The sequence below is a fragment of the Sipha flava genome, unplaced genomic scaffold (assembly GCF_003268045.1).
Source record: "Sipha flava isolate LNK unplaced genomic scaffold, YSA_version1 49_pilon_pilon, whole genome shotgun sequence".
NCBI lineage: Eukaryota > Metazoa > Arthropoda > Insecta > Hemiptera > Aphididae > Sipha > Sipha flava.
In genome coordinates, this window is record NW_020273360.1 from 1379787 (window position 1) to 1391982 (window position 12196).

The 12196-nt window shown below is 27.0% G+C and overlaps 1 protein-coding gene across 3 annotated transcripts in view; it reads left to right on the forward strand.

Moving 5' to 3' along the window:
* The window catches only part of LOC112690349 (jmjC domain-containing histone demethylation protein 1-like), a 39017-nt gene that overhangs the window by 19677 nt on the left and 7144 nt on the right, over positions 1-12196 (forward strand). For all 3 annotated transcript variants that reach the window (XM_025564350.1, XM_025564351.1, XM_025564349.1), the window contains exons 2-13: positions 6058-6208; positions 6285-6410; positions 6636-6808; positions 6945-7145; positions 7213-7482; positions 7535-7684; positions 7755-7946; positions 8024-8254; positions 8316-8477; positions 8558-8653; positions 10298-10384; positions 10458-10571. In XM_025564350.1, the coding sequence (XP_025420135.1) occupies positions 6058-6208; positions 6285-6410; positions 6636-6808; positions 6945-7145; positions 7213-7482; positions 7535-7684; positions 7755-7946; positions 8024-8254; positions 8316-8477; positions 8558-8653; positions 10298-10384; positions 10458-10571 (1953 nt within the window). The remainder of the gene's footprint in view (positions 1-6057; positions 6209-6284; positions 6411-6635; positions 6809-6944; positions 7146-7212; positions 7483-7534; positions 7685-7754; positions 7947-8023; positions 8255-8315; positions 8478-8557; positions 8654-10297; positions 10385-10457; positions 10572-12196) is intronic.

The window sequence follows — 12196 nt, forward strand, 5'->3', positions numbered from 1 at the left end:
GCAATCGTGTTGCCAAAAAGAACACACGTACGCAATCGTGTCTACTCATGCCATCGTAAGAACGCTACTGCTCGGCGCAGGTAAATTGACGAGTTCTGCCTTTTCGCCGCCTCATTTACGGTTAGCGTTTAGAGTGGGAGAATCGGAATGCGCGAGTACGGACGAATTTTGATTGCCGCCTAGTAACGTTCTCTCATCAGTATATACAGACTACTAATTAAATATTAAACTATAATAACAATTCCACCTATGAGTAGCTAATAACAAATAACAACAACATTAAAGATAATGTTCAACTTATTTTATGGATAATTTATTACTTTTATATTTGAAAGATATTAGATTATTTAATAATCATTATTTGATGAAATCACACATAATAAAAATATAATATCATCCCGTATAGTTCGTTGTGCAGTTGTGCATACAATTAGTGTTTCTTATAGTTTTATAAACATTTTAGAAATATTAGGTTAGTTCCAACATGCGGTCAAACTATAATAGAACTGGTGGGAGCATGCGCAGCATATTTTTTGCGTTCCAACACACCCTTAACGCAAACTCAAACTATCAGACAGTTTTCCAACTCGTCATTAGACCAGTTTTAGGATTGGTAGTGAACTATCTTAACAGTCCGCTGATTCCGACGAGGACTAATAGTCAGAGAAACTATTATCACATTTATTATTCATGTTATCAATTTTTCGCGTTTGAATTTTTATGTAACATTTATCAACAATTTTTTTTGTTTCACGACATAAACTATATTTATACTATATTGTATAAAATAAATATACTATTATAATTTAAATATATTATAAATATAATATAGGTATATATTATTAACGTCTAAACTCTATGTATCTAAAACATTTAAAATGGAAGGTATTTACATATTATGAATTTTTGTATTTAAATCGCAATTTAATTTTATTAATTTATTATCAATCTCATATCTTATTATTGAAAATCCGAAAAGCGTTCCAAGAGAGATCGGATTCTGTAATCAATCCACATGAACGCATGTGCATTAAATCAATCACGGATTAGTCGGCAACTAATCCCAAATCCCGTGTTAGAACAAACCTATTATTAAATAAACGTAAGCAAAACAAAATCAAGTCATGACGACGATGAAAAGGAAAAATTATCCTTGTGTAATATTATGTTTAGCAATATAAGCAATAGAAATAAATATATGCAAAATGTCCATGACGTGGACAATAGAAATAATGTCTGTTTGGTGAAATATTCTTTATGTTAAAATTTTAAAACGTTCACAATATATATGAACACCTTTTCACGGAACATTATGTACAATTAATGGAAGAAACTTATATGAACATATGTATTTAGGTATTAATGTCTTCATGATAATAATTAAAAAAAAAAAAACCAAAAATTAATAAATATTACAACTTTCGGACATGATTTAAGACAGGGTGATCCAACCATTTGTGGATCGCGGGTCAATATACACTTTCTTAAACACACCGGGGGGCCGCCAGAAGAAGAAAAATTATATTTTGTCTATTTATATTTTATTTTATAATTTTATATTATGCGCATATAATTACATTACAGAGTATAAGTTACTTACAGTTAAAATTAATTAGAATTTAGAATTAGTTAATTAGTTAATGTGATGATTGACATTGTTTTTTCACTAGCCAAGTTTTCGAAATCAATTGAGCACCCTGTGGTGGCTAACCTAATGCACGATTCTAAAGATGAATCTAGAAGACGGTTAAAAAAAGACATCAAGGGCCGCGGGTTGGACCATCCTGATTTATGATATACTGGATATCCAACGATCGATGATAAGAAAATCTCGAAACTAACTTCGATTGCAAATGTCTTGCAGTGCTGCGAGTAGATAAAATTAACATTCAGTGATCAAATTTATCAGTATTGATTACAACATATAATTATACAAAATATTCAGAAAAAATAAAAATGTTTGTGGTTAATACATTAATGCTTTTTACTTGTATACATGAGTGCGTGTAAAATGGCTGACAATAAAACAACCAAAAATCTAGTGATATAGCTGAAATACAATTTAGCCATCAAATATAACAGCTGACCGTATTTTAGCCAACAAATATTTGATAAACTGGTTTTTAACTTATAGATAAACATAGATAAGATAAGGTGACAACCACGGTTATTGTATTTATCGACTGAAATATTGTCCTTTGTAATCTGTCAGTTAGAGTATTATCGGTTGTATTTTTTGACGGCTAAAATACTGTCGGTAATATTTTTTCGCTAAATTGCTGTATCCCGTATAAATTACCACTAATATGATAACAAGCGCTAGATGTACTTTACAACAGCTGTTTTGACGAGTCACTTCGGTTCCCTCTAACCTAATTGTTAATTCACGCTCGTTGGGTGTTCCAGCACGGCTATAGATAAAATATGGTTGCGAAACTGGCCTATGCTGAATGAAGAATCGAGACAGAATGTTAATGAAAAGTAACGTGACTAATATAAGCATACTAAAGCGCAACCTACCGACAGAAAATATAATATAGAATATAGCCTCATAGATTAGGCTATAACAACAAACGATAATAAAAATGCTCCCTTCCCCTGCAAATATGAATTTGATTTTTTTTCTACTACAGTTAATTAAATATTATTTATTCTCAGGTACATAGTAAAAAGATAAAAACTAAAATGTAAATGTATAACTTGTTTAAATTGTTCGAGTTCAGACTTTGACCAATTTTACATCCAGTCTCAGATTTAATGAATATAAAAACAAGAGTTTATCTAATTCATCCTAATCATCATGTTTATTTAATTATAAAATCATTCAAGTTCATTTTTTGAGTAGTCTCCAGTGGTATTCGAAGAAACACAGATTGAATTGCTATAAAATTATCATAATATTTTATTTATAACATTGAATTATAAAGAACTTAAGATATAATACTCGCAGAAATGTTTATTATTTATTTAACTATGAGAATATGTTAACATAGTTTTTTTGAAAAATATTGAAGTAGTAATTCAGTTGAACAAAGAAAAAAAAAATATCCAAATTGATTAGTTCTTAAATAGTAAATTAAGCACCTGTTAATACCTAATACGTCCATAATATTCGATGTCCAATGTACCTAGTTAATACATTTATAACCTAGAGTAGTGCTTCCCAAACTTTTTCAACTCATGGCTCACTTGATATAAAGCTTTTTCAGAGAGCCCTTCCCCAAGCCATAGCATGACTAATCATAAAGAAAATTTTAGACCCGATAGTATTTCATAGCGGCGCGGCGCCCCTGTATAGACATCGCGACGCACACTTTGGGAACCGCTAACCTAAAGTGTTGTATGCTGCTGTGAAAACCAATATACCTTTTGAGCTTCACATTTTGCAGTCGTTCTGTAACCGTATTATCTATAGCCATGGTATCCAGTGTATCTTTGTGCTTTTGGACAAGAGCTTATCAATCGTATTAATAATTTATAAGATTTGTTTTTAGTAGTTATTGGTACGCGTATGCGCGTGTGAAGCGTGAAACTAGCTACAGTGATCCGCTCGTTTGATAAGCATATTAAAATAATATTTATCCATATTTTGGGTAAATATAAAAAAACCTTGGGTATTTACTCGTACATATAAGTCCAGAGTCGACATTTTTCAGTAGATTACATTCGTAATTGTGTGGGGAACTTTAGTAATCGAAATTAAATTATTAAGTATAAAAATAAAAGGAAAAATTTAAAATAAAGAAAATAATTTCACCTTAACTATGTGTATATATTCATACATGGGTATTTATATGGGAAAATACCCAAAATATTTGTCTAGTCTTGTCTTACCATGATTACCCATGATATATCACAAATATACACTTACTAGAAATTGATTTTAACAATTTCGTAAAATTTATTTATGTTTTTAATTCCTAGCCAGAAAAAATGATTGATAAAAAGTAACAGTTTATTAAAAAGTGTCCTCGATAAAATTGATTTTCGTTAAATTTACTTCTATTAACCTGATCATTAATGCTTAATTTAACAGTATTTAAGACCTAATTATATTAATTAATAATTCCACTACAATGTTTGTTTTATCATTAAAAATCAGTATTTGTTAAAACTTAGGTGTGTATTTAATTAATTGCAAGCGATTATGTTATTGATCTGTTATAAATAATTATATTTAAAGAAAATAGATGAGTGATCGTTTAAAATATAACATACTGTATACTATATAACTATAGGGTATATCAAAAAGAACGCAGGATTTATTATAAATTAAGTTAATTTACTTTTAAAAAAACATAACAAATATATTATTCTTTTTAGGAGAAGTTAAGGTTGAACATTGAAAAATAATATCTGGCATATGACCCTCCTTACTTTCCCTATAGGAGATTATTCTTTCCAAAAAATTTACCATCACTGGATCACGCATTGCTCCATCGAGTTCGTTGAGGACACAACGAATTTCTTGCTTAAGTTCCAAGACATTTCGCACTTAGTTCCGGTAAACTCGTCATTTAGTGTGTCCCTATAAGAAAAAAATCACATGGCGTCAAGTTGGAAGATCGAGGTGGATAGCTTTGGCCACGCAACGAGATTAGTCTGTCCGGGAATTTCTCACGCAGCTGAAAGATTGTTTCTCTTGAAATATAACAAGTTGCGTCGTCTTGTAACCATTCAAGAATACCTACTGAGCTCAGTAATTTTCTTTGGTCTTATTTAGGCCAAATGAACATAACAAATGTTTGGTTTCAACTTCTCACACGCCTGTGAGGCTAGTAGGTAGGGTCATATGTCCGATATTGTTTTTCACTTCTTCTGAAAAGAATGATATATTTGTTATGTTTTTTTAAAATTAATTTAATTTATAGCAGGTTTAAAACGTGCTCTCTTTTTGAAACGATCCTATATTTAATGTTTGTATTTTGTCTTTTCTTAATTTTAAACTCTTGTAATCAAATGAGTATTTACATGTTTAGTTTAGTAATTTTATTCTGATTTATTTAGATTTGTCGAATTTTAAGTATCTTTATTTTTTTTTTTTAATTAGTAAAAGTAAATTAAATTTATATTGGTATTTAATTCGTCATAAATATTAATAATTTATTAATAAATTATTTGTTTATTTTGGACTGATAAAATATATTAAAAATTAAATCATAAATTCAAATAATTTTGATAAATTATTACTAATTTTGAGTTTTGTGCTTTTATTGTCTTATTGATATACATTTTTTCATTTCAAACGTTTAATGTTACATTATATATTGCTAATGGAACTATGACACTCTTTACTAAAACATATTCAATGATACAAAGCCTAATATATTGTTATAATTATATAAAAGTATAATACCCCATAAAAGTATTTTACCCTGGTAAAAGGACGTTTGTTTCGTCCCCATCTATTATTAAGATAGAACATTTGGCTCCTGGAATTTTAAATCACTAAATTTGATTTTTTTTTTTTTAGCTTAAAATTTGAGTTCGTTTTAAAACGCACATTTGCACAACAAATTTTTAATCAATCCACATTAACCATATATTGCATAAGCCGTAGTACACGCCACAATCGGTGAATGGTTACAGGCACGCATCAATAAAAAAAAAAAAAACAATTATAATGATAATAATAATAATTTAGGTACAATAATTATTATATTAAATAAACATAAATTATAAATCAATATAACTCCCGAGGACCAAATTTCCTATTTTAATAATAGACGAGGATGAAACGTCCGTGAACTCGTTATTATGACGGGGACGAAATGTCTGCCATACATTATATAACTTTATACGAATTCCTGTTATTAAATAGCTTTGATTTACTTTAATTTATATCATGAAGAAAAAAAAAAACTTATTTTTCCATTACAAATTTCAAATTGTTGACTATTATTTTATAGCTACTAATACTAATATTTTATAGATTTCTTTAATATGACTGATAAAATATGTCAATAAAAGTTAAGCCAAACTTAAGATATTTTAAGACTATTAATGTTTTGTTAATTATTATTAGAATATATTTATAGTATTTGTTTGTTTTAACAGAGAACTCGTAAAGAAAAAAAAACATATTCAGAAGATTGGGCGTTCGGAGATGAAGAAGAAATTGAAGGTGTACGATCTTTTAGTCTTCAAGATAAACTTGACTCAACACGTTATACACATTCCAATTTTGTTAAGCAGATGGACGGAAAAGGTATGAACTCCCTACAAAGTTTAAATACATTTTTGTGTTTTTTGTCTACTAATTATAACTTTAATGTGTCATTTAGATTTTACTATTTCCTACTTACAAAAAAATGGTTTTACAATACCATTGTTGTTTAATGATAAAGTAGGTCTCGGTTTACATGTTCCGAGTCCAAATTTTTCTGTAAATGATGTTCGTACTTGTGTAGGTAAGTTTCAACAATCAAAATTAGTTTATGGATTATATAATTAATGAAAGGAATAATTTAAAATAAAGAAAATTATCATACCCCTTAGCTATATATAAAGATCCTTAATTTAATTATTTTTGACCCATTAACATTTTTTTTTTCACAGCAATTATCTTAGTTAAAAATTAAGTTATATTCTTCAATTTATGAACAGTATTCAGTTGTACTAAAATCATTTTTTAGGTTCAAGAAGAACGTTAGATGTAATGGATGTAAACACTCAAAAGAACTTTGAAATGACAATGAAAGAATGGACTAAGTATTATGAAGAACCAGTTAAAGACAAACTATTAAATGTAATTTCACTCGAATTCAGCCACACAAAACTAGAAAATTACATAAAACGTCCTAATATTGTACGTATCCACAGATTAAGAGAACTTGTTATTATTTATAATGCCGTCTCTTCTTAAGACCAACAACACAATATATTATAATTTCTTTATTGGTTTAACATTTTATACTATAATTTATTAATATATTTGTTTGTAGGTGCGAGAATTGGATTGGGTTGATTGTGTTTGGCCCAAACATTTGAAAGAAAGTCAAACAGAATCAACTAATGTAATAGATGATATGATGTATCCAAAGGTACAAAAGTATTGTTTGATGTCTGTTAAAGGCTGTTATACAGATTTTCATATTGATTTTGGTGGTACATCTGTTTGGTATCATATATTAAAAGGGAGCAAAGTAAATTTTGTATTATATCTAATTATTATTATAGTCTAAATATATTTTTTGTTAACTTGAATTCCAGGTGTTTTGGTTAATACCTCCTACGGAACAAAACTTTAAATTGTATGAACAATGGATATTGTCTGGCAAACAGGGTGACATATTTTTCGGTGATACTGTTGAGGAATGTGGACGTGTATCATTGAACGCAGGAGATACATTTTTCATACCTACTGGTTGGATTCATGCTGTTTATACTCCTAAAGACTCTTTAGTATTTGGAGGAAACTTTTTACATTCCTTTGGCATTGAAAAACAACTCCGTGTCGCAGAAGTTGAAGAGTCCACCAAGGTCAGTAAAGTTATTAGTCTTGTTATTAAAACTAATTTTTTTTTTTTCGTAGGTTCCTCAAAAGTTTAGGTACCCCTTTTTTACCGAAATGTTGTGGTATGTTTTGGAACGTTATGTTTATTGTGATTTGGGTATATCTCATTTAGAAGAAAGTGCTGAAACTTCTCCAGCCCCAGTTGAACATCTTCATTTTACTAAACAGGTATACTACTGAATATTATTTTTTCTAACTAGTTATGATTACTATACTTACAAATTAAATAATTGTGCAGGAGCTTCATGGCATTAAAGCAATAGTAAGATATTTACATGTATTACCATCTAATAAAAAAAGTGTTCCTCCTCTTATCAAGAATGCTATTGAGTTAATAAAAAATGTAGCTATCGTTATAAATAAACATAAGAATGATAAACCTGAAGATGCTATTAGTGGTAAACCAATTCTTAAAATGCAAGGAGACAAAGTATGTTCTTGACTTAGAAACTTATTGTTTATATAAAATTTGACATTTTTATATTATTTTATTTTATTTTTGAAAAGGAAAGAGAAAGAAGATTTTACAAAACTGCTGGAGACATGAATAGCAAAGTGAAAATCCGCAAAACAGGAAATGCGGCTACCTCAGGTCCACGAAGAAGGCGTACTAGATGTAAGAAATGTGAAGCATGTAAACAAGCAGACTGTGGAGAATGTTCATTCTGTAAGGATATGGTAAAGTTTGGTGGGCCTGGTCGAGCTAAACAGACATGTGTCATGAGACAGTGTTTACAGGTGTGTTTCATTATTTAAAATAAGTTTAGAACATGTTTACAATGTATTTAAATTGTTACAGCCAATGTTACCAATTACTGCGGCTTGTGGAATTTGCTCATTAGATGGTTGGGGTCAACAAATAGTTATACCCATACAAAAAACTGCTAAAGATAGTCCTAGTAATCTAATGGAATGTAGTGTATGCTTTGAAATAGTCCATCCAGACTGTTTATTAAAACAAGTGAGTAATAAATATTAGTTTTTATTCTGTTATTTAATAATTTGTATTCATGAGCTTTGCTAAATAAATAAATTTTCTAGTCTATTTTTACGAATAATGGTACTTACAATGAAGATCTACCTAATAGTTGGGAATGCCCAAAATGCTGTAAAGAAGGGAAGCATTTGGAAAGCAAGGTAACTGTATTAAAAATTGTAGAAAAATGATTTATACATTTTTTTTATTGAAAATTATATTTTTTTATCTTCTTTTCCCTTTCATTTTTGAAATAAATGAAATCTAACAACGAAATAAAATCTATCGGGATTGAACACGTTTAAATTTATTTTTATAAAATGTTACTTAAAAGCAAATTAAGTACTTAAAAAAGTCTGAAAAAGCATTGAATGACACGTTGACTGCGTATGTGTTTTTGAAGTTTCCGCTTAGTGTGTATGTTATCTTTATCATCAAATGTAATTTTGGTACTTAGAAAAAAAGTGTTCAATAATACATATTAACCATTTTTTTTCAACTTTGAGTTTATGAAGCCAATTAGTGTGTCTTAAGCGTCACTGAATTTTTTTTCAACAGTGAGCTTGGACGCCAATTAGCGTCTTGGTTATTTTTGTTGATTTTTTTTTTTAGAAATGCAACAGAAGTATGTACAATTAAATTAATAATATACTAGTATTACAAAAATCTTATATAAAATTTTATTTTTATTATTATCTATCTATAATTTAAAAAATGATAAATACAATTTATTGTGTATTAAAAATATGAATAGGAATCATTTTGTTTATTATTACTTAAATAATTATGTAAAAACTTAAAAGTTAAAAAAAATATAAAACAATTATTGCATAAGAAATTTTTAAAAACGTGTAAGACACAAACTTAGTTTTTGTTTTTGTGCAAGCGTCACAGTAGTATGTACCAGGTCTTATTTTAACGGGCAGTACGACCCAAATTGGTAGTAGGAAAAATCAAATGGGTAATTGACTTTTTGAATATGAGCATCTTACAAAAATATAATTTTCTATATAGAATGATTGCATTTCTACTGAGTATGTATTTAAAATTTGTATAATTTATAAACCCAACCTAGTATCTAATAAGTATTAATAATGTAAGTTTACAATCTTTGCTACTTAGATGATTGATTAATCTATGAAATTTAAATTTAAACAGTGGTTAGTATACGTATAATGGAAAAGATTTGAATTTTTTTTTAATATTTTACCACGCCATGGTCAAAATTCTAAAATATCAATAAACAATTTATTCGAGGAGGGAGTAAGTATTATAATCCAATTAAATTTCATAAAACAAACTTCACTATGTTTGGGCAGTAGATGAAAATCCTTAGAATAAGTTCTGATATGTACTATCTTTTCTGATACAGTTTTTGTAACACAGCTGACATATTTTCCTCAAATTTTTCCCATTTTTACCCATTTCATGTGTAGATGTTTGTCAATATTCAATAATTTCGATGGTCTTTCCGACTTAGGTAATATTTACCTAACTAACTTACAACAATTATGTGTAAATCATATAAACTTAATGTTGTACAGATATTATATTGATTATATAAATTGTAAAAGTTCAAAAGTAGCGTTTGTATAATATGTATACCTAACTTTTTGTATCACCTGATCATTTTTCTTATGAGGGCTAATAACTCATCATCTTTAAATATAATTAATCTCAATAGAACAATTTTCTTAATAGGTCAGTGTCATTGTTTTTTTTAGTCAGTTGTATATCCTGAACATATATATGTTCATTTAGAGAGTATATTTTTCAATATATTAATAAAAAAAATTTTTCATTAGCCTCGCCACTTCCGTGCTCGACATAAATCATCAGACATTCGTCGAACTTCAGTCAGTAGTAATGATAATACTCAAAAGCGTTTTAAGGTAAGATTTAAGTGTTTAAAAAAACCATTTTTTTTTTTTTTTTTTTTTTTTTTAATAATAAAATATTTTTTAGGAAAATGATTATTCTGATACAAACTCAGAAAGTGACATGGACAATGGTCCTAATAAAAGACTGAAAATGGAAAAAAAAGAAAACGAATCTAAAGAACATTCGCCAACTTTACCGGTAAATATATGTTTTATTTATATTATATTTACTGAGTTATTTAAATATTTTTTTAACAAGTGGTACGTGTGTTGCTTTATTAATTTTTTGATACTAAGCATGATATTAAATATTTATTTCCTACAAAATCAATATCCAAAGAGCATTAATGAACAGTATATTTATTCTATTAATTATAAAATATTAAAATTATGACATTCTTGTGAAAATTTAATTGATATAACATCTGATTACATCTGTACACAATATTCAATAAAGTTATGAATTTTTGAGAAGTTTTAAATGATAAATACTTTTATTGTATACATTATAATCTGCATTCATTTTCTTCTAAATTTGAAGTTAGTATATAAAATATATCAAAATTTAATTTTATATAAATTTATCATTATTGATTAGTTTTTTTTTTTTTCAATTAATATATTTTAGACATAATTGTAAAATAATAGTCTTTAATATTTTAGTATTGTTATATTGTCTATGTTCAATAGTGTTTATCTTAGATTACACATTACTTTTGTCTATTATGACTAATTTTGCCATTGCTTAAGACATATTATGCAGTACTTCATATTTTTTGAATGTCAATTATCCCTACTGCATGACTTATTTGTTGTATATTATAAAATTAATACTTAAACATAAATAATAATTGGGCTTTCTTTTTTTAAATTAATTTTTACTTCATATGGTTTATTTTAATATTAATTTGATAGACTAAAAATTTGTAGTTTTTTGTATACAATTTTTTTTTTGTAAATTTAATAATGTGAGTTAATGACATTTCAATAAATTATTTATTAATAAAGATCATAAAAAACATTTTTTTTTCAAATGTAAATAATAATTATTTCTTGAGAAATATAAAAATTTCCCTTTAATATTTATTCAATTGATATAAATTTAACACATATTTTGAAATAATATTTTATGTATCACTAACATAATAATAGATTGCATTATTGCTATAAAAAAATATCCAACATTCAATTAAAAATTCCAATAAACTTTTATTTAAAAAAATAACTATTGAAAAAAATTGTACAACCATCATTTATTAAGACTTATTAATGACACTACAAATACTTGGATGAAATAAATTTATAATTTATTTAGTAATAAATCCGAACAATGCTTAAATTAGGACTAATTATAACTGTTTAATTGCCAAATATACTGACAATTAATGTGAATCTTTTAAAAGAAGTTAATAGTTCAAAAATTAAATGTTTATAGTAATATTTGGATTGAATATTCTGAGAAAAATAAATAGGACTAATGAAAAATTGTTAATATACCCTTTTGTTCAATATTATTAATACTACTCCAAAACAAATTAGTACTTAAAAAGTACTTAAATTTTTTATTTTTCTCAAGGAAGAGATTTTCAACTACTAATATGATATATTGCTTTCGTGTTTTTTTTTCTTTTTTTTTTTTTTTTTGTGGGGTTGTTATTTAGATACAGCTGTCAGTGTACCCTACTGTCACCATTCAAACAATTTGATAATTGAAATAAACAATAAGTTAGTGCATTTAATATATACACCAGTTTGATTTCAACTGAATTATTGTTTTTATTATTTATATTTATTTATTTATTATATAACAGTTGAATATAATAA